The sequence below is a fragment of the Odocoileus virginianus genome, chromosome 7 (assembly GCF_023699985.2).
Source record: "Odocoileus virginianus isolate 20LAN1187 ecotype Illinois chromosome 7, Ovbor_1.2, whole genome shotgun sequence".
Lineage (NCBI taxonomy): Eukaryota > Metazoa > Chordata > Mammalia > Artiodactyla > Cervidae > Odocoileus > Odocoileus virginianus.
The window spans coordinates 63,413,467-63,433,804 of record NC_069680.1 but is presented as its reverse complement, the minus strand read 5'-3'; the positions used below and the strand labels follow the sequence as shown (position 1 = coordinate 63,433,804).

Here is a 20,338-nt window from a genome sequence, read left to right as displayed (position 1 = left end):
CCTTCCTGGAGGGCAGCCTGCGTTCCCTCACCAGCCCCTGGGATGACAGGACCTCCTCCCCCGCCTTGTTATTTCCATGGACGTGAACAGTGATACTTTGTCAGTGCTTTTTTGACCAAAGTTTGTTAGTTAAAATGTGGCATACTGTCTGGTGGTTTTTAAAGAATTGGAAATAGCCACAAGATTTGGGTTGTGGCTTTGTCAGTACTTGAAGGTATGAGACACTGAGTGTGTTTTTTTTGGCCTGTTCTTCCTTCCACAGTTTGTAAAGAACAATAACTAGGTTTACGACTGTAATGCAGCAAATGCTTCGTGCTTCTTTCCCCAGATCTTCCTGTCTAAGGTTGGTCTGGTTCTCCTTGGCCTCCGTACCCTCTCATGACTGTGGAATGGCCTGGGTATTGGATTTTTTCCCCCACACATCCTTTACTTCTCCCCGACAGCCCCTAATGCTTGGTTATGTATTTGTATAAGTGCTTCTTTAAAGCCCGTCCCCCCAGAGGCTGCTGGGTTTCTCTTGTTCACAGCTGTGTCCATGGCGTGTCCAGCCACGCCTGCTTCAGGGAGGGTGCCACATGGACATCGTTGAGCAAGTCAGAATGGCCAGGGCTAATAGGGACAGGTTAGAGCTCCTTTGCCCAAGAGGATGGAGAAAGTGACTCCCTCCGGGCAGTTCTACAAAATCAGGGATCTTGATATTGGTCTGCTTTGGCCTCAAGATTCAGCTCTGCCACTCAGTGTAACTTTGGGTGAGTTTCTTTTGGAGCCTCTGTTTCCTGTCCTGTTACACAGACGTTAATAGAAGTATCTACCCCACAGAGCTAATGCAAGGGTTCAATCAAATAACATGTGTAAAGCACTTGGCATAATCCCTGGCACATTGAAACAGCTCAACTAAGTGTTAGGTATTATAATTTGGATCTTTATTATCAAGAATCTGCTAGGTTGGCACTTAGAGCAGTGCAATCAAGTTTCTCCTCTTGTTCTCAGTCCCCTGTTCATTTTCTTTACAAATGGAAAAAGAAAGATAGCAGTCTTGCTCAGTGATGGAGCCTTCCACACCTGTCCCTCCTTGCCTTGGCGGTGCCTGGCCCTGAGACACTCATCAAAGCGGAGCTCTGGGCTGGGTGGCCTGGGAGGACTTGTCTTCCCTCGCATCTCTGCTCATCTGATTCCCCTCCCAGTTTCCTCACACCTGGACTCTGTGTGTGGCCTTCCTGGTGAAGGGCAAGTGCCAATGACTCCCTGTCCGGGCAGAGGCATGGGTGCCTGCCCTTTTTGCCCTGTTGGGCTCCGGGCTGGGGGTGGGGGGCGCGGGGGGTGTGGGTCTGGGATTAGGATAGCCAGGTGCCAGGACTCCCCTGGGAATCACTATTAGCATCATGCCTGCCGCCCTGTTAGTGCCTCCTCCTGCTGCTGTGAGTCACCTCCCTAATGAAGCTGGTCTTTAGCTTCTGGGACAGCTGATTTCCAGGGGATTATTTGTATTACACACTTTAATGCTTTTTAATAGCAAATTTTTAATTAAATGGAAAGTCCTTTTGGAAGCCAGGGAGCAGCAGCTGCAGCAGGGCTCAGCGTGAGACGCCCATTCCGGCCAGAGAAGCGCAAGTCAGGGACGCGGGTGGCACGGCTTTGGGGGAGCTCGGCTTTGGGGGAGCTCGCCTGAGCATGCCTGGGTTAGTGAGGGTAGGGGGAGGCAGGGGTCTGGCTGTGGCTTCTTCATTCTGTCACCCAGAGGCCTAGAGAAGTATGAGCTTGTTCGCCCAAGTACAGGAGAGAATCAGTTGAGGAAGAGGGATTTTAGGAGTACTACCCGCCTTTGATTCTGTTGGTAAATTGCAGAAGTACTGAGTTCTGGTGGAATTTTGAGGTTGAGTAACCAGATCAGATCTAATAAGGTCGGCAGTATGAAGCATAAACAATTGCTGGGCCCTGGTTCTCGCCCTGGCAGGCCCGAGTCCTCATTTGTCTAGTGAGGAAAAGCACAGGGCTCCAGAGATGGCTGAGGGCCTGGATTTTACATTCAGCTCATCTTGCTTTGGGGGAAAGGGGAGGCAGGGAAGTGCCTCAGTCCTGAGGAGACGCCCTCACACTGGAAATGGAAGGTATCATTCGAGCTGGTAGGGGCCTGACACAGAAGAGATTTCTTTGTATCTGAGAACGTCACTGGTTGGTGTGGTGTCAGGCCATTCCTGAAGTGCTCTGTGAGGAGCTCTTGGAACTGCGTGAAGGTCAAACAGAGGGAGCCCTCTGGACACAGGCTCTCCATCAGGCGAGTGCAGGTGAGGGAGGGGACCTGAGCAGGAGGGTTGGTCAAAGCAGAGGTGCATTTGCATTAGAATGATGCTGAGGGGAGCGGTTGGCATTTAACCCCCTGAGGTGGCTTTGTGGGCCGAAGCCTGAAGCGGAGACCTCCGCAGCATCAGGTTGGGCTCTTGCCAAAGAGCTCTGGAGGCTGTGAGTGGGAAGAGTCTGCTCACCAGCCTTTTCTTTCGCCTCTACTGCAGCTCCATGCAGTAGCCTCCCGTACCCATCTTGTGGGCACATTCGTGAGTGGTTTCTCTCCAGGCTCCACTGTTTTGTCGCCTGGGTGTGTGGGATCCTCCACATTTCTTGGAGGAAACACTGGTACAAACCAGTATTCGGAGTCAGAAAGAGCTGGGTTCACATCTGGACCCACCAGATCTTTGGCCTTTGGCAAGAAACTCTATGCCTTTGAGCCTCCATTGTCCTCATCTGTGGAATGGGAGTAATACTTATCTCGGAGTGGTCATCAGGAATAATAAACTCCTTGAAGTAGACACTATGTCCTTCCTAAATCCTACCATCTGCCACACACAGTCAGCACTCGATACATACTTGTAGCTTAAGTAATGTATGGCAAAGAGCCTAACTCAAGGCGCGCGTAGTCAGCACTTAATAAATGGTTATTGTCGTTGCCTGAATCTGTGTGTTGCCTGCTGGGCTCTGCCTTTCCCACTTCTTCCCCTCCCCCTAACTCTTCTGCTCCCATTTACTCCAGGGTCTCCCATCTTGTCATCCTCTGTCCCTCTGCGGTCTGCATCCCTAGGTGCTTCTCACTCTGCACTGCACCCTCACACATCACCCTCACACATCACATCCCAGGACCATCTTCTCTGGGACCAGCCGCTCTCAGAAGAAGGTTCCTGCTTTTCTCTGTCTTGCCTTCCTTCTTAGCCACAAAGCTTCTGTCTCTCGCCTACATCTGAGGCAGTCTGAGGTGCCGACCCGAGCCCTGGACCTGTGGTCTGGTCATCTCTGCTCTGTGGCCGCATCTTGGACCCAGGGTGGCTGGGCATCTGCCCCTTCTTGGGAGAGAGCCTGTGGGGCTGACAGGATGGGGCAGGGCTGGGGTGGCCAAGGAGGAGAGGAATAGGCTTTCCAGGTTTTCTCCCTGTTAATCTCTGTCCCCATCTGCTCTCTTGCAGTACGCCTACATGACAGTATTTCTGAAGAAGGGTTTCACTACCTCGTGTTTGACCTGTAAGTGCCACTTTCTGAGGGTGTGGGGGCCTTTCCCTCCAGCTGGCTCAAGAGGAAGGCTTGGAAAAAAAGCCCTGAACTGGGTCTTCAGCCTCTGCCAAGGGTCCCTTTCCTTTGCCCGTGGAGAGGGGTTTGATTTTGAACATCCTCTGGTAATGAGCAGATTGCCGAGGGTCTCCTTGCTCCCTCAGGGTTTCTCCAGAGCTCTGACCCTGGAGTGGCATTGCTCTTGTGTTTTCTGTTCAGTAGCACACCTTGTGCAGATGCTTTTTTTCTTGTTTCTCGGTGGAGATATAGAGTATAGCTCTTTGCATGACCTTAAGAATTTCTGGGAAACTGAAGGCACCTTTTATTAGTTGTAAACTGGGCTCCCATTGGTCTCTCCTCCACTCTGGTTGTGGTTTAACGTCTTAAAAGTGGTTCTTCACTGAATGGAAATGCCTCTTTGGTATTTTCAGGGTTGGGTTTCTGTGTCCTTGGTCTCATTGCTCTTCAACTTCAGTAGTAGGTCAGTCCTTCTTGGGCAGCTGGATTTTAGTATTCATATTGGTCTCAAATAAAGCTAAGACTGTTTGAATAAATCAGTTATTTTCTCTTAACTGCCTGTACATTCATCTTTACCAGAGTATTAGGTAATCTACAAATTATAGAAACAGAAATGTGCAGGAGGAGGGGAGAGCTCACATTGTCCCAGGAAGAAGCTCCATTTAATTGAAGGATTGGTGTGTTTTGAGCTTGCAGACAAAGCACATGTAGAGTTGACACGTCTCTGAAAGCCGTTGTACAGTGTGGCTGTTGGTTACCTGTTGGATGTTGCCTCCTCTGACCCTCTTTGTTGGTTGCAGTGTTACCGGCGGAGAGCTGTTTGAAGACATTGTGGCCAGGGAATACTACAGTGAAGCTGATGCCAGGTGAGACATGGGCCCTGTGGTGTAAGTGTGCCTCTTAACTATCTTAGGGGTCAGGGCATTGTGCCTGTTTGAACCGTCTTTGGGAGCGATCAGAAGAGCTCTTACCTGGACAAAGATTCTGTAGAGTTGGACTCAGGCTACATTCCATGGGCATGCTTAGAAGTTAATAATTCAGCACTCCCAGATCAGTTTTCTGCAAAGCTCTTACAAATCTCTTTCACTCTGTCACACCAGAAATACCTTTCGTTCGCATCACTGTATGTTCACGAGGGCCCAAGGGCTCTCCCTAGCTCCACTTCCTTCTTCTGACAAATTCTGCTGCATACAAGGCATCCTGGGAATGATCCAGAGATGGGGAAAACATGGTTTGTGTCCCAAAGGAGTGTAAATGTCTGGGCTAATAATCTATACAGGGAACTTCCTGGGAGATTTCAGCCACCATCACCTTGTGTCTTGACCACCAGGACCAGCTTTTCAGGTTGGAGGACCATTCCTCGGCCACACCCCTCAGCCCCCATCCCTCTAAGAAACCCTGGCATCTTCTTCACATGACGCAGCAGAATTCCTCCCACACCACAGCTCTTGGGCACTTGTTTGGCTTGCCTTTCCTGCCCCGGCTCCTCCCCCACCCCCGAATCTTTTCTGAGGGTGATGTCCTGGCAACCTGATTTTGAGTGTCCTGCCTGCAGCCTTCTCAGGCATATGTGGCAGCTCTGGCTGCCTCTGGGGGCGTGGAGGGGGGGAGACACAGCTTCCTCACAGATTTCTCAACCCTTAGAGGCCAACGTTTGCTGATCAGCTTCAGATGCTTCAGCCTCAGGAAAAATTCTCAAGTGGGAGATGAATTCCAGTGCCAGCAGGGGAGGACCAGGCTCTGGGGCGGGAGGAGGAGGCGGTGATAGCTCAGGGAGCCTGGCGGGGAGGAGGGGGAGCTGGGGCGGGTGACTGTACCAGTGGGCTTGGCCTGGCTCTGCTGGGACACTTCGCACTTTTGCCATTTTTGGCCAGAAGGCTCTCCCTGCTAGCTTGGCTCTGTTCTAATTATATATTTCTGTGGAGACTCGCCTCTTCAGCTCAGTCTTAAAGTCTTCGGCCTACTCTTGGACCATGTCCTTATGGGGAGGCCTGAGCCTCAGCCTCCAGGAACCCAGAGAGACACTTTGGCTCTTGTGGAAGCCCCAGCCTCAGATTTCAGAGGAAGAAATACTGTCAGTCCAGGTTACTGATGGTTGGGCCAGATCATTTTTGGTCGTGAGGGCCCCTCTTGTGCATTCTAGGTCTAGAAGCATCCCTGGCCTCTATCTGCTAGATGCCAATAGCACCCTCCCTCTCAGTGGTGACAACCAGCAGTGTCTCCAGGTGTTGCCAGATGTCCCCTGGGGGCGGAAATCACCCTCTGGTTTTCACCAGTGCTCTGGACTGTTGGTGCACTCCACCGGGAGTTGACCACAGGCGTGGAGGATGGTTTGGAAGGTGGACGGCTTTCGAGAATTTGAGAATCAGCAGCCCATTGTGACTCTATGCTAGTTTGTCTTCTTCTGTGCAAAAGCATGATGAGAAATGCTCCTTGGGGGGCCGCTTTGGAACTCTCTTAAGTGTCTTATTTCTCGATGATGCCTGTGTACTCATTTTCTCTCCCCTACAAGATGATAAACTTCAGGGCCAGCACAGGGTCCCCTATACAGCTGGTGTGATACCCAGGCCAATGCTTATAGGTGCTTGATAAATGTTTACCTACCCCCAAAACAACTTAGGCTTGGTTGGACTATCCTTCCTGAGTTGCCACCACAAGCCTCTTCTCCAAGAACACAGTTACTATAGGGGGAAAGAGAAAGGAGGAAGGGGTTGGATGGTGTCTCTTTCTCAGGCGTCTGAGGTATTCTTTCTTAGAAACAAATTGGATATGCTGAGCCTTCACAATCTAAGGAGGCTTGGTGGACCCTGTTCTGGTCTGTCCTCTGCTATTATCTAGTGGGAGACCCTGGACAAACCACTTAGTCTGCTTGGGCCTCAGTTTCCTCTTTCGTAAAGTAGGTTGAAAGATGGTGTCCAAAGTCCAAGGTTTTAGCTCCTCGTTCAGTGATTCTGTGTGAATCCATGACCCAGAGTTAAGTGCTTTAGTCTACAGCATGTGGTCGTGGATGGTTTAACCCTGCACTAACCTTTCTTTTCGTGCTTTTGCAGCCACTGTATACATCAGATTCTGGAGAGTGTTAACCACATCCACCAGCACGACATCGTCCACCGGGACCTGAAGGTACTTACTGCCCGGGTCCCCTTTGCCTCTTGTTTGTGAAGCACTGGCGCCACCTGGTGCCAGGTGATAGTACTGCATGGTCCCAAGCTAAGTTCGTCAGGGCTGCGGGATTGGTGCCTCACGAGGCTCTCTGTCTTCCTTACACAGCCTGAGAACCTGTTGCTGGCGAGTAAATGCAAGGGTGCTGCCGTCAAGCTGGCTGATTTTGGCCTAGCCATCGAAGTACAGGGGGAGCAACAGGCTTGGTTTGGTAAGCGTGACCCCGTCTTCCTGGAATGCAGCTCCCGCCCTTCCTCCTCTTCCTGATCTGCCTTCCTCTTTCAGAACTACAAGCCAGACCCTTAATGGTCCTGGCCTCCTCAGAGACTGGAGGCAGGGAGGGCAGAGAGCTCCCCCTGGCCCTCCGTGACGCAGTACAGTGAGACTAGCTGCTGTCAGCACTGCATTCTTGCTGCCTCCGGGGACAATGGAAGTTCCTTTAAGGCACGCGTATTTGCCCTCTGGTTTAGATTCCGGGCACTACAAGAAGCCCAGCCCGTTGTCTCTTGCTGCCCAAGTGCTGAGAGCTTATGTAGCCAAATCAACAGGAGTAAGAAGGGACTTGGGGAGAACTGCTGATGTGGATTTAATGAGAGAGAAAGTGGGTTCAGCGTGCCTCCGCTCTCTCTTCCGCTACAGGTTTTGCTGGCACCCCAGGTTACTTGTCCCCTGAGGTCTTGAGGAAAGATCCCTATGGAAAACCTGTGGATATCTGGGCCTGCGGTAAGCCCATTCCACACACTCAGCTTTTTGGTGTTAAGGGCGCTCAACTTCCAGCGATGACAAGAAAGAGGCATTGCTATTCCCTGCGGGTCCCACAGGCATCTGGTATATGTGAAGTCACAGCATTTGCTCTGGTGTCCCCCGGGATGGCTGTTCCCATCACAACCTCCTCCCCAGCTTCCTAGATGATGATGATGTTTCCTTCTCGAAGAGGGATTTACCCATGCCTTAGTGGGTGGGTTGTGCCTGAAGAAATCCCAGACATGGCGTGGTGACGTGGGGAGTGACGCACAGTGGCACAGCGTTGTCGGCTGCCATCCGCCTCTCTCTCTGGGATGGTCCTTGACGTTCTGGGTGGCTCAGAGCCCCATGTGGCTTTTCTTGGTTCTTCAGCAAAGCAGGTGACTGACCCCAGTGACATGTGTTCTGTCTTGTAGGGGTCATCCTGTATATCCTCCTGGTGGGCTACCCTCCTTTCTGGGATGAGGATCAGCACAAGCTGTATCAGCAGATCAAGGCTGGAGCCTATGATGTAAGGACCAGTTTGTTCCTGCCCCTCTGTCCGGGGGAAGGGGGTGTGCTGAGTATGTTGTAGAGTGTGAGGAGTGTGAGGGATTTTGAGGACCATATAGGCCTCAACTCTTGTCACCACCTGTCCCAGGGAGCAGCTTTTTTTGCACAGCCATTGTTGGTGGCTGTAAAATCACGGAGTCCACTAAAGCCCTTTGTTCTGTTATTCGTGGCTGTGTAGTGCACCGTGTGACATCGAGGTGAGAAGTGTGGCGGCTCCTCCCACTGCAGTGGGGCCTTGGGCATAGTGTTGAGCAGCGGGTTCCTCCTCGTAGGGAGATGGACTTGAACCAGATGTCAGGGTCCCCCGGTGTGATATTCTGGCATTCTAACCATGATTGTTCTGTTCTTCTTTCCCAGTCTGTAAGTTGACTCAGGTCCTGGGATACCCAGTGCTTTAGCCCACTTCGTGCTAGGCAGCTTTCGATAGTTAACCAGGGTTAACCTTGTAACCCTGGTTACAAGGGGTATAAGGTGCACAGATTTCATATCCCTCCTTCTCCTGTTCCCACTTCTTAGTTCCCATCACCAGAGTGGGACACAGTGACTCCAGAAGCCAAGAACTTGATCAACCAGATGCTGACCATAAACCCCGCAAAGCGTATCACAGCCGACCAGGCTCTCAAGCACCCATGGGTCTGTGTAAGTGTCTTCTCCCGAGGTCAAGGAGATCCAGGATATCAGCTCTCAACGTGCTCATAGCACTGTCTTTACCCTCCTTCTTGTGACTAGAGAATAATCATTTGGGGCCTTGAGCTAAGACGCTGCAGAGGGGACAGGGGACTGGGTGGGGCCCAGGGGCAGCAAATGTCACCACGAGAAGCCAGGGAAGCGATTGGAAGTAACTGGCCTCTCTGTGACCTTCCCCTACTCATTTGGCAGGTATGACTTAGTTTTGCTGTTGAATGAGGGCTTAGGTTGACCCTTGCAGACTCCGGTTGATGACAGAAAGCAGCCAGCGGAACTCAAAAGTAAATTGCCATGCCTAGGGTGCATATCCAGATCCCAAATCAGACAACTCTAATGGGAAGGTGATGAGACCCAACAAATAAACAAGAGAGGCCTGTGAGCAATGAAAAAAGAGCTTCTGAAGTTCAGTCACAAAGCTCGTCCTAGGAGAGCCCCCAGACTACCGGTGTGGGTCACCATCATGCTCTGTTTTTGTGTAAAGTTCTATCTGGCTGCAATATCTCTTTTCAAACAGGGTCTGCTATAGTCAGGCCTCCTGACAACCGTGATGCATGTATTTATTTGCTCTTTTTCATGTTTACTGAATGCCTCTTTGTTGCTGGTCCCTGTGTGCTGGAGATACAAAGATGAATAAGGCCTGGTGCCTTCCCCCACAGATCTCAGAGATGATCTGGGGAGACAGGCACTCAAGCAGGCAACCAGTGCAATGTGACAAGTACGTAAAAAAAAAATCTAACGAGTGTATAGGGGCCCCTGCCGTCTCTGGTGGGCAGTGGGATTGCTGAAGGCCTGGAGGTGAGCTCTGTCCTGGTTCTCGGCAGATTACGGGAAATTCCCCAGGATGATAACCTGCAGACTGAGGTTAGCACGGGCTAAGGTGAGTGGACATGGGGAATTACGGTGAGTTTAAAGAATGTTAAGTAGTTTGGTTGTAGATGAAGGTAGGGCTACAGGAATATAAAAGAACGAAGCCAAAAACGATTCCAGTGACATACAAGTTTCTGCCTAAGGAGTTTGGGTTTTATTCTGAAAGCATAGGGAACCATTTAAGAGCTTCAAAGAGGGAATGAAATATGCAATTAAGAAAGATCACTTTGGAAGCTGTGTAGAAAATGGAATTGAAGAGGCAGGGGCAGAGAGAGCTAAGGAAACTGTTGTGGTTGTCTAAGCAAGGCCAGACAAGGTTTCAGCTAAGGGTAATGATAGGATAGGTGGTGTGGCAAGGAGTGGACACATTTGAGAGATATTTGAGAGAGAAAATAAAAAGGACTTTGTGACCAACTGGATTTGGAAAGTGAAGGTCTTTTGAGAGAGAACTGTGGGAATTGCCAGGTTTTGAGTTGGTAACTGAGCTGGAGGGTTGTATCATTCACTGACCCAGAGGAAACCTAGAGGAGGAACGCTTTTATGAGAAAAGATGATGATTTTAGTTTCATACATGTTAAGTATGAGGGCCTCCAGCTGGAGACATCCTGTGGGGAATTAGAAGTATGGAGAAGTTAAAAATCAGAAATACAGGTTGTGGTCATTTCTGTATGGATGGTGTTGGGGCTATAGAAATAGATGGGATTGGTTCTCTGCTAATTGAATCGTTACTGTGGGCTGTTGTAAGAGAAAATATGGCCACTAGCATTTAGTGGCCCGGAGAGGAGCCAGCAAAGGGGACTGTGAATGAGAATGTCCATGGGAGAAGGAAGATCAGGAGATCCTAAGAAACAGGAGGTCTCAGGAAGGGAGGGTCTGTAATCAGATGCTTCAGAAAGTCCATGATAAAGATGGAAGAGAGCCTGTTGCCTGTAACCAGTTAGAAGCATTGTTTCATTATTTCACTGAAAGAGGCAGTGCAGGCAGAGAGACTGATGATACTGCTAGAGAAGATGGATGAGTCAGGGGAAGTTTTAAAATCTTGCCATTGATTATATTATGTTGACTGCAGAGCAGAATATTATCCAGAATAAAGGGTTTAAAATATTGGCTAAATTTTGGCTCAATGTGAGACCTGTAGAAGGTGTCCTATCTACTAATCTGGAAGATAATTTGACTTGTTTTATGTAAAAAAAACTACACACACACACACACACACACACACACACACTCACATAGGCTAATTGAAGAACCAGTGTTTGGAAAGCACAAGAGAGGGGCTCTGGAGCCCAGGTTAGGGGGCCAGCACATGAGGGGTGATGCTTCTGAGACCTGGGATTAGGTTGCAGAGGGGTGAAAATCAGCTTTTGGGGGGAAGGCTGGAACTGAAGAAGTTCTTGCTCGATCATCTCTCATTTCTCTGGTTTAGAAGTTTACACTTTGGAGGAGGAAGTGAAATATGATACACACACACACACACACACACACACACACACACCCCACTCCAGAAGGTCGACAGAAGGGAGAGTTGCTTCAGGAACCAGGAAAGGGAGAAGCCAGGGATGAGGGCAAGGATGGCAGGGTGGTCCCGTGGGGGTGTGGGCACCAGGCTACATGTTGTAGGTTTTATTTTTCTAGCAGACTAGCCAAGATATAACAAGAGCAGAGTAAAGGGATGAGCCACTTAAAATGGGTATTCAAGAATTGTGGGAATAGTATGTTCTGGGGGCATGTTTGTGGGCCCTACTCCCTATCATCCTGTATATCTCAGTAGCCCCTGAGGACACCTCTGTATTAGGATATTATGTAATAATTGATGCTTGTATTGCTGACCCTGAGTTATCAGGGAAATGTAAATCATGTCTAAGGGACTCTGTTTAAAAGTTAGCAGTAATACATTGAAGAAAAATTCACATCCAAAATGGTGAAGAGAATTGATGCTTCAAGGTGAAGATCCTCAGTTTCTCACATCACAACTTCATTTAGGACCTTGTAGGGGCTGCTGAGAGGAGCTCTTGGAAAGAATGAATGTTCTCTGCAGAGAGCAGGACCCCTTCCTGTTTTCTCACTGCCCAGAATCTGGAGTGCATTAGGTGCTCACTAAATAGTAGGTGAAGGAATAACTGTGAGGATCACAACACACAGAATACTCACCCTTTCCATAGCCTCCATCCCCTAAGGAAGATCAAAATGCTCTCTCAGGCACCCTCATCCAGCATCTATTACCGGTGGTGTTTTCATGTTCAAATTATTGTCCTTACATAACCTTGAGTTTTGGGTAGAGCTTTTATTGTAAAAGCATTTTTCACATCTATGACCTCATCTTATCTTTGGAGCAACTCTGGGGTGGCTGAGCACGAGGCCACTGGTGCTGGGACTATGGTAGGGGGCAGAGGATGTGCCTGGGGGCTCACAGGCCTGTCTGTTTGGCTTCCAGCAACGGTCCACGGTGGCATCTATGATGCATCGTCAAGAGACAGTGGAGTGCCTACGCAAGTTCAATGCCCGGAGAAAACTGAAGGTGAGTTGTGCCTTCTGGGCCAGGCTGCCAGCGTCCTGAAATCATTCCTTTTGGCAGTGCACCCCCTGCCCCATCACAACAGGAGAGATAGAGTGAATCTTCCCAGTCATCACCCCCATTAATTGGCCGACTGGGACAGTCTCTCATGGCTGGAGCTGAGCTGTGAACATTGTACCCAAGGAGGGCCCCTAGGCAGCAGTTGCCCTCTGCCTGAGAACAGAGCATGCTTCTGGAGAGCCTGATGGAACTCACAGGACCCTTTTCTTCTTCCAGGGTGCCATCCTCACGACCATGCTTGTCTCCAGGAACTTTTCAGGTATGTGTTCAGCTGTGCCATTTCATTCTCTGAGGTGAGTGGGTCAGGATGGGCCATTGCCAGGTATCATGCCATCCCGATGCTGGGTATCTCAGGCAGCACCTTGACCAGGATGGTGAGGATGCTGTTTGGAGGCCCTGCTACAGCTGAGTCTTGTAACCTGAAATTCTGAGGAACTTTACTTGACTTCAGGTTTATAATCGGCATTTCCTAGAACCTCACAAGGAGTAACCTGCCCAGTCTTCCATTTACATTGTCCTTGGGGATTCTTAATTCTCTGAAGACTCTCAGCACTTTAAGATTTTAGACAGTCTCAAGGGCATCGGAGGATGTGCTTGGGAAAAGAAAGGGATGAGATAGAGTGAATCTTCCCAGTTACCCCCATTAATTGGCCAACTGGGACGATATCTACATCGTTGTGTCCAAGTAGCAATGACTAATAGAAATCATTCCAGATGTTTAAACCATTTACAGTGACTATGCTTAAAATTTCTCTGAGATACTAACCGTAAAAATGAAGAAACAGGTCAGCAGGATGGAGGGAAAGGAACATGCTTAAATTCATACGTGGAATTGGGAGACTTGGGACCAATAGTTTGTAAATCACACTTGACATTTCTTTTTAAGATGCAAGACACTCCACCTTCCCGCCCTCCCCCCCGCCCCCTGCCTTCCCATCATTGTTCACCTTCAGTTGGGAAGCATCGTGGCTTTTCTGTGAGGAAAAGAGTAATGACAGGACTTAAAAGACAGAAAGGTCTCTTCCCAACTTGACTTTTTCCCTGGTCCTCCCTCCCCCTCACCGCCAGCCCCACTAGTTTGGTTCAAGACTTCCCCTGCTTTCTCTTAACCTGACTCCTTCCCTTGCTTTCCCTCTGCACAGCCATGGTGCGGGGTGGGGGGACGGGTGCGGTGTGCAGGAGGTTCAGGAGGACAGCCCCCTGGGCAGAGATTGCCCCTTGAACTTGAGTCCATAGGCCTGGCTCCAGTAGTTCCTGGTAACCTCCAGCCTTGCCTCTGGGGTTTCATGAACTCTAGACTGCAAGCCACAGGGCCCCGGAAGGTCAGGACTAGACAGTGAGCTGGGAGACTGTCCTCCTCAGAGGGACCTGTGACCCTGGCCAGGGCTCAGCCTTTTCCATGAAGGAAAGGCTGTGTTTTGGATTCACCTTACAAATGGGGATAGGCGGGCACAGTGAGCCACCTCCAGCAGAGGTGGAGCTGTTGTCCCTCCTCGGGCCTCTGGTCGTCTTAATTCTGCTTACAGCTTCTATGTTCTGGGTTTAAGAAAGCCCTTCGAGAGGATGCTCAAGGGCAGTTCTGTGCCCACCCTAGAATGGGGTGATCTGTTCTCGCTCTGAGTAGAAGAGACGTGAAACAGGCTGCTAGGAAATCAATAGCATGTGCCCGGCCATGAGACAGCCTCCGCGTCAGCTTCTTCTGTCCATTTCAGGAAATTGGTATCCTAGTTTCAGGAACTCGGTCTCTGTTAGGACACAGCACCTTCACTGGTCCCTAAGGAGCCTCCTGCCCTTGCGGCTCAGACTCTGTCTGGCCTTCACACTCACTTTGCCCTGGCTCAAGAGACAAAAAAAAAAACAAAAAAATGTTGCAAGCATTCCAGGATAACCTCTTCTGCCCTGACTCTGGGACAGGTGAAGACAGAGCCTGTCTCCAGAAACTTCTCTAAAAAGAGGTATGTACAGGTATAATCAAGAAGAAAGGGCACTTGTGTGCTTCTTCAGAAATAAATGAGGCTGTTTTCTGAGTTGATCCCAAGTAGAAAGTTCAGCTTATCCCTGGATTCGAGCAGGTTGGCGAAAGGTGAAATCGGGGCTTCTAGAATGTATTGCTTTAGCAGCCTTGATTTTCTTTCTGGGGGCTCATTTTTTGGGCATCTACACCTTTGGAACACTGTGAAATACAGCCTTCCCTGGCCACCTGCCTTGAGGAGGGAAAGTGACCTGTGTCTCTGAGAAGCTGGGGGATGTGGAGCATCAGTGAACTAGGGCCACAGACCCTCCCCGGGCTCCAGGTGCCCATCTCTCTACTGTTTGGAATGTGGGCGAAGGAAAGGGCTGCCATCTGAAAATGTCCTTCTTTAGGTCCCCTCGGGAGGAAGGTCTGCAGATGAGATTCCGGCTCCTCACAGCCTTAAGCTAGGGCTGGGCTGCCTCGGAAAGGACGGCCACCCCTCTCCAAGTCAGGTTTGGGCCTGCAGACCTTCCACCTGAGGTGGTCGTGGGACAGGTGGAGCCCCGGGATTTCCCCACGACCTGTCCGAGCCTGGCCCTCTCAGGTCCCCAGACTGCTGCAGGACTGGCTGCACCTGCTCACCAGCCTGCCCCCGGCGCCTCCGCTCCCCCAGCTCGGCCGGCTTGGCCACGCCGCCCGGATCCTGCTGTGCGCAGCGGCAGCGGGTTCCTGCGCCTCGCGCTGGGGCATGCTCGCTGCTGACTGGCCCCCGTGGCTTTGCGGCAGCTCTGTGCACTGAGAGACTGTATCCCCTCAGTTGGCAGGCAGAGCTCCGCCCCCGCCTCGCCTGCCGCGAGCGCCGCCGGCCTGGCCGGGCAAGGTACGTGGCATGAGTCCTCCCCGACCGCCTGCCTCGGCTCCCTGCCACCCCACCAGGAGGGCCAGCATGCCAGGCCCGTTCACCAGGGAGGCGAGTCCCATGCTTGCGGGCTGAGATGGGCATGCCAGACGGACCACCTAACTTGGCATCTGCGAGCGCCTCGGTGTTACGGAGCCCCCTAACCAGCCGTGCATGCTGGGCGCTTGCCAACTCTCAGGAGGCAATAGCCTGGGGACGTGGAGCTGGGCAGCAGGAGGCTTTCCTCCCAATGCGCCGCCCGCCTGACAGCCTGGCCTATCTGTGAGGGCTGCGGCCAAGGCGACCCGAGACAGCCCTGGCCTGGCCGCGACCTGCACTGGGCGCCCGGACTAGGGTTCAGCCGCACTGGTAGGCCCCGCCCCACCTGTTGGGAAGCCACGCCCCTCAAAATTGTGCGGTCTGGGTCTGGAAGGCAATAGAGTGCAGAAGCTGTGCAGACAGCCGTCCCTGGGTTTGGATCCTAGTCCTGCCTCACCCCGAGCAAGTCACAGCAGCTCTCCCAGCCTTAGTTTCCTCATCTCTCCAATGGAGCTAATAACAATTAAAATCATTTTTGACTAAGGCTCTCAATGCTGCCTGTAGGAGAAGACTTGTCCAAAATATATCCCTGTTGCTGAGACCCCCCACCCCAGACAAATAAAATCAGAATCCCTAGGGCATGGGATAGGCATAAGGTGTTTTGTTTTGTTTTATTTTTCCCTCCAAATTCCCCACTGATTCTAATGGGCTGTCAGAGTTGAGAACTTTGATGTATGTAAAGCACTTAACACAGTGGCTGGTCAGACATAGTAGTAAGCACAGTAAAAAAATTTTTTTTTCAGATCACCCCAGCGTTAACTGGAGATAGAACCAAAGTCTGTTTGTGGAGGTCAGAGTTGTTGTGATTCCCTCGGGAGACCCAGCTTGGGTAGGAATGGCCACCTGAAGGAAAGCACTGCAGCAGTACTGACCGTTGTTAACACTTGCTGAGTGCTTGCTATGTGCCAGGCACTCTGCTTAGTGCTTTTCATGCCATGATCCCATTTTATAGATAAAGAAACTGAGGTTCAGAGAGGTTAGGTAACTCACACAGCTAGTAAGCAGTAGACCCAAGATGCAAGCCCATCAGAGTCAGGGTGGATCAGACAGTTGGACTGATCCCCTCTCCCTGGAATCTCCTATCCACTGCCTGCCACCTTCCTGTGGCCTTTGTGGCCAACAGACATCACCATCCTTCCTAGTGGAGCTCATCAGCATCACCCTGTCCCTGGCTAGAGTCTGCCCAGTCCTTTCTGCTCAGTGGGTCCAGAGACTAGACTCCGAGGAAAGGGTGGCATTGAGGACCTGCCCGTCAAGGCTTCAGCCCCCCGGCAAAGCCCTCCTGTGGGTGCTCCTGGTCTCCGTGTCTGTGTCTGTCTGTTCCCACGTCTGGTCTCCTTCGTGAACTATGACACTCTTGTTTCTTGAGAACACTCAGGAGATGTCTTGCATCCTTGCAGCTTGGCCGTCCTGAGAATTTCCATGGCATCTAGGGGTGGAGCCCTCACCTTTCACCCTGGCACTCTGCTTCCAGGCCTAGGTGGAAGCTGTTGAAGGCAGAGTTCCCAATCGCCCAGGCAGCCCCAGTGTTGATTGTGGTTTTCTCCTAAGCCCGGAGTGTCCTTGTTTCTGCTGAGTCCTCTTCCATGGCAGAGGAGATCCTGGGGTGCCACCCTGCAGGTCTGATGCCACCTGAGATGCCCTTCTTGCCCTGGGGCCTCAGGAAGGGCCTCATTTAGGGGTTTCAGGAGACTCCTGGCCCCTTTGTCAAACATGTCAGTCTCTTGTGGATCCAGCTGCCAGACTTCAGGTTGAGGAGAGGATACCATGCAGGAGACTTGATTTTCCTCTTTGTTTTCACAGCTGCCAAAAGCCTATTGAACAAGAAGTCGGACGGCGGTGTCAAGGTAGGTGTCTCTACTCCTCCAGCCCAAGTGTGGCCCCTCTCCCCAAAAAGTCACTCCTGGGACTCCTTGGCACTTCGTCACTCCTTCCCCCCAAGAACCTCCCTATCCTTGCTTTTTGCTTTAAACCAGAAACCTCTGTGCTCAGAACAGCAGGTTCCACTGGCCTGGGAGGGCAGAGGGATACGTGCTTCACCTGACCCTAGCTTGATTGGAAAGACTCAGGGGAGGTGATTCAAACTATAGTTTGCTAGAAGTGAATCCTGAACATGACTTCCAGACACAGGTTTTATCTCCAGGGCTTGACTGTCTGGGTTTTTTAGGTTATTGGTTAATCTTATTTTCTTTTTAAAGCACAAACCCATTTAATCAAATGAAAGCAAAGTTTTCCTGGTTGACTCAGGGCACAAGGCTTGGCACCTGAAGCTACTATCCTTTTCTCTTTTTTCTGATCTCCAAAGCACTTCCAGAACTCAGCTCAAATACCATTGAGGGATAGCGTCTTGAACTGTCTCAAGGCACAGGTGCCTTAGAAACAGGCAAGGGACTTGTTTGTCACAGCTCGTCTTCATTTGGTGAGGGAAACTTTTCTGGGGGATCAACGCAAGAGGAGGGACTGGGCCCCATAAGCAGGAAGTCTCAGTGAGGGTGCCTGCTTGGCCAAGGTAGAGGGGTCCACACAAAGCTCAAGGTGTTCCTAGATGCTTTGGGGGCAGAAAGCGCCCTGGGCTGGGGAGATAGATAGGAGTTCATGCTATCTTGAAACCTACCAACTTATACCGCAGAGAAGTTCAAACCATTATCATGCAAACCTTTAAATTAAGACAAAAGTTTAAATGAGACTTTTCCTTGGGATCTTATGTTCCCCGCTGAGATAGACCTGTGCCCCTTTCCCTGCCCCCATCCCTTCCTTTCTCTCTCATTCTTTGCATGCCAGCTTCCGTGTACTTCTGCCCTAAGGAGGGGAGCTTGGGCTCCACACACCCCTGCTGCCATAGAGCTGGGGTTGATTGACAGCCCCTCAGTTTCAGGGCTGTGGGCTGGATAGTGGAGCCAAGTTAGGAAAAGGTGTGTATGTGAACCTAGTTGCTCAGTCATGTCCAACTCTTGTGACTTCATGGGCTGTAGCTGCCAGGCTCCTCTGTCCATAGTTTATCCTGGCAAGAAAACTAGAGCGAGTTGCCATTTCCTACACCAGAAGATCTACCCAACCCAGAGATTGAACCTGTGTCTCCTGCATTGGCAGGTGGATTCTTTACTACTGAGCCATCTAGGAATCCCTAGGGAAAGGTGGTCACATTTAGAGATTTTGCATGTGTCTTTCTGGAGAAGCTAGAATCTGTCTTCAGAGTGTTTATTAAATACCTATCAGAGGCTCAGTGCTAGGGGCACATAAGAGGTATAAGAGGAGATGCAGATTTCATTCAGCCTCAAGAAGTTGCAAGGTTAATTGAAAAGGAAAGTGGACACACCTGGAATCAGCTAAGCACTGAATGGTATATGGACCCTACAAGGGATGGTTCAGTCCAAGAAGCTTCAGAAGAAACTTATTGGAGAAAGCTACAAGGATGTAGGAAGATTGGACCCAAGTCAGTGATTGCCTTTAGAAAATGGGATTGGAGGCAAGGGCAGGGTGGGGAAGGCACACCTTTATTTTTTTAATTTGTATACATGTTTTCTTTAAAATGGGAATGTATTATTTTTGTAACTTAAGAACAACAAGAAAATATTTTTATAGGTTCTATTAAATATCTTGATGTTCTCTGCTCAACTGAAACATGGAGTACAGGGATACAGAAAACACAGCTGGGTTGGTCTGGCTGGGCAGAGAAATTGGAGGTTTGTGTGTTAGACCACAGGAAACACCGAAGGCCACTGAGCAGGAAGGTTACGAGTGGTGTTTTTGAAAGACTTGGCTAAGTGTGTCAGGGTAAATAGAGGATGGTAGTGTCAACCACAAATTGACACTTGCCATTGGTACTTCCCATCTACCTCTACAAGGATTAAATCATATGCTGCTGTGGCTACTAATTTTCAACACCCCCTGAAAGGAGTTCAGGGTGGAGAGCTGAAATGAGGCACTCTGTGCTCTGGTTAAAACTGGCAGAACAGGTCTTCAGATAGTTAGATATAATCAAGAGCCAATTTTATGAGCCCAATTCATTCTTAAAACTTCCCATGTCTAGAAAACCACTAAAATCCTTCATGGTGACAAGTGTTCCTCGTGACTAGCAGAAACCTTCTGCAAAAAAAAAAAAAAAAAAAAGAAATATGTGTTTGATTGCATGTACTTCCCCTTTACCAAAATCACACATACACTGACCTTCCCCTCTACGTCTTTGGAGCACTTTCTCAGAGTTATCTGAGGTGCTGTCTTCTGGGCTATAGTCCTCATTTTTGCCCCAAATAAAACTTAATTCACAACTCTCACATGGTGCATTTTTTAAGTTGACAGTAGGAGCTAGACACAGAAGTATCAACTAGGACTTACTATAGTCTGGGTATAGGGTGAAGTAAAGATGATGAGAAATATAAAGAGTTAATATTCAAACTAACCAGAGGAGCACAGACCAACCAGCTGGCATAGGTGCTGCCTATGGGTCATTGGTCTAGCTCTGCCCATTAGTGCCAGGCTCGGATTAGACGTTAGCCCTGATAAGATGTGTGGCAAAGGATGTTCCCACTGGATTCAGGGGTTAAAAGAGGACCCATCAAAGGTAATATCAAAGTTTCAGGACTGTTAAAAGAAATGGTGGTATCTCTACTGGGATGGGGAGTAGTGAAGGAATGTTTCAGAGGGAAGAGATGTTTTCTTTTGAACCACATTGAGACTGAGAGACAGGTAGAGATCTGGGTGGAAATATCTTTTTTGTTGTTGTTTTAAGATTTATTTATTTTTGGTTCTGCTGGGTCCTTACTGCTGTGTACAGGCTTTCTCTAGTTGTGGCTACTAGAAGCTACTCTTCGTTGCGGTGCACAGGCTTACTGCAGTGTTTCTCTTGTTGCAAAACACAGGCTGTAGGCGCATTGGCTTCAGTAGTTGCAGCACAGAGACTCAGTAATTGTGGCCCGTGGGCTCTAGAACACTGGCTCAGTAGTTGTGGCACATGGGGCTTAGTCCTGGCATGTGGGAACTTCCCGGATCAGGGATTAAACTCGTGACCCTTGCATTGGCAGGCGGATTCTCAATGAGTAGACCACCAGGGAATGGGTGGAGAGGTCGTTAAAGCTGGTATAGCCCAGGGAGGTCAACACTGGATGTGCAAAGGGTGTCTCACATGAGTGAATCTCATAAGTCCACTTACTCAGCCAGTTCTGGGTCGGCAGCAACATGATGCATCCTTTAAAGTGTTCACCGTGGGAGACAGACAGGGAAACCTCGAGTTCTGGTGTGGTCTGTTAAG

The 20,338-nt window shown here is 50.1% G+C and overlaps 1 protein-coding gene across 18 annotated transcripts in view; it reads left to right on the top strand.

Annotated features, from left to right (window-relative positions):
* Positions 1-20,338, top strand: part of CAMK2G (calcium/calmodulin dependent protein kinase II gamma) — a 54,968-nt gene that overhangs the window by 16,450 nt on the left and 18,180 nt on the right. For 9 of the 18 annotated variants that reach the window (XM_070470849.1, XM_070470850.1, XM_070470856.1 and 6 more), the window contains exons 4-14: positions 3,453-3,507; positions 4,353-4,418; positions 6,603-6,675; positions 6,823-6,925; positions 7,354-7,437; positions 7,875-7,969; positions 8,527-8,649; positions 11,999-12,082; positions 12,356-12,398; positions 14,911-14,973; positions 16,894-16,937. In XM_070470849.1, coding sequence (XP_070326950.1) covers positions 3,453-3,507; positions 4,353-4,418; positions 6,603-6,675; positions 6,823-6,925; positions 7,354-7,437; positions 7,875-7,969; positions 8,527-8,649; positions 11,999-12,082; positions 12,356-12,398; positions 14,911-14,973; positions 16,894-16,937 — 833 coding nt within the window. The remainder of the gene's footprint in view (positions 1-3,452; positions 3,508-4,352; positions 4,419-6,602; positions 6,676-6,822; positions 6,926-7,353; positions 7,438-7,874; positions 7,970-8,526; positions 8,650-11,998; positions 12,083-12,355; positions 12,399-14,910; positions 14,974-16,893; positions 16,938-20,338) is intronic. The other 9 variants (XM_070470851.1, XM_070470854.1, XM_070470857.1 and 6 more) reach the window with 2 other exon arrangements.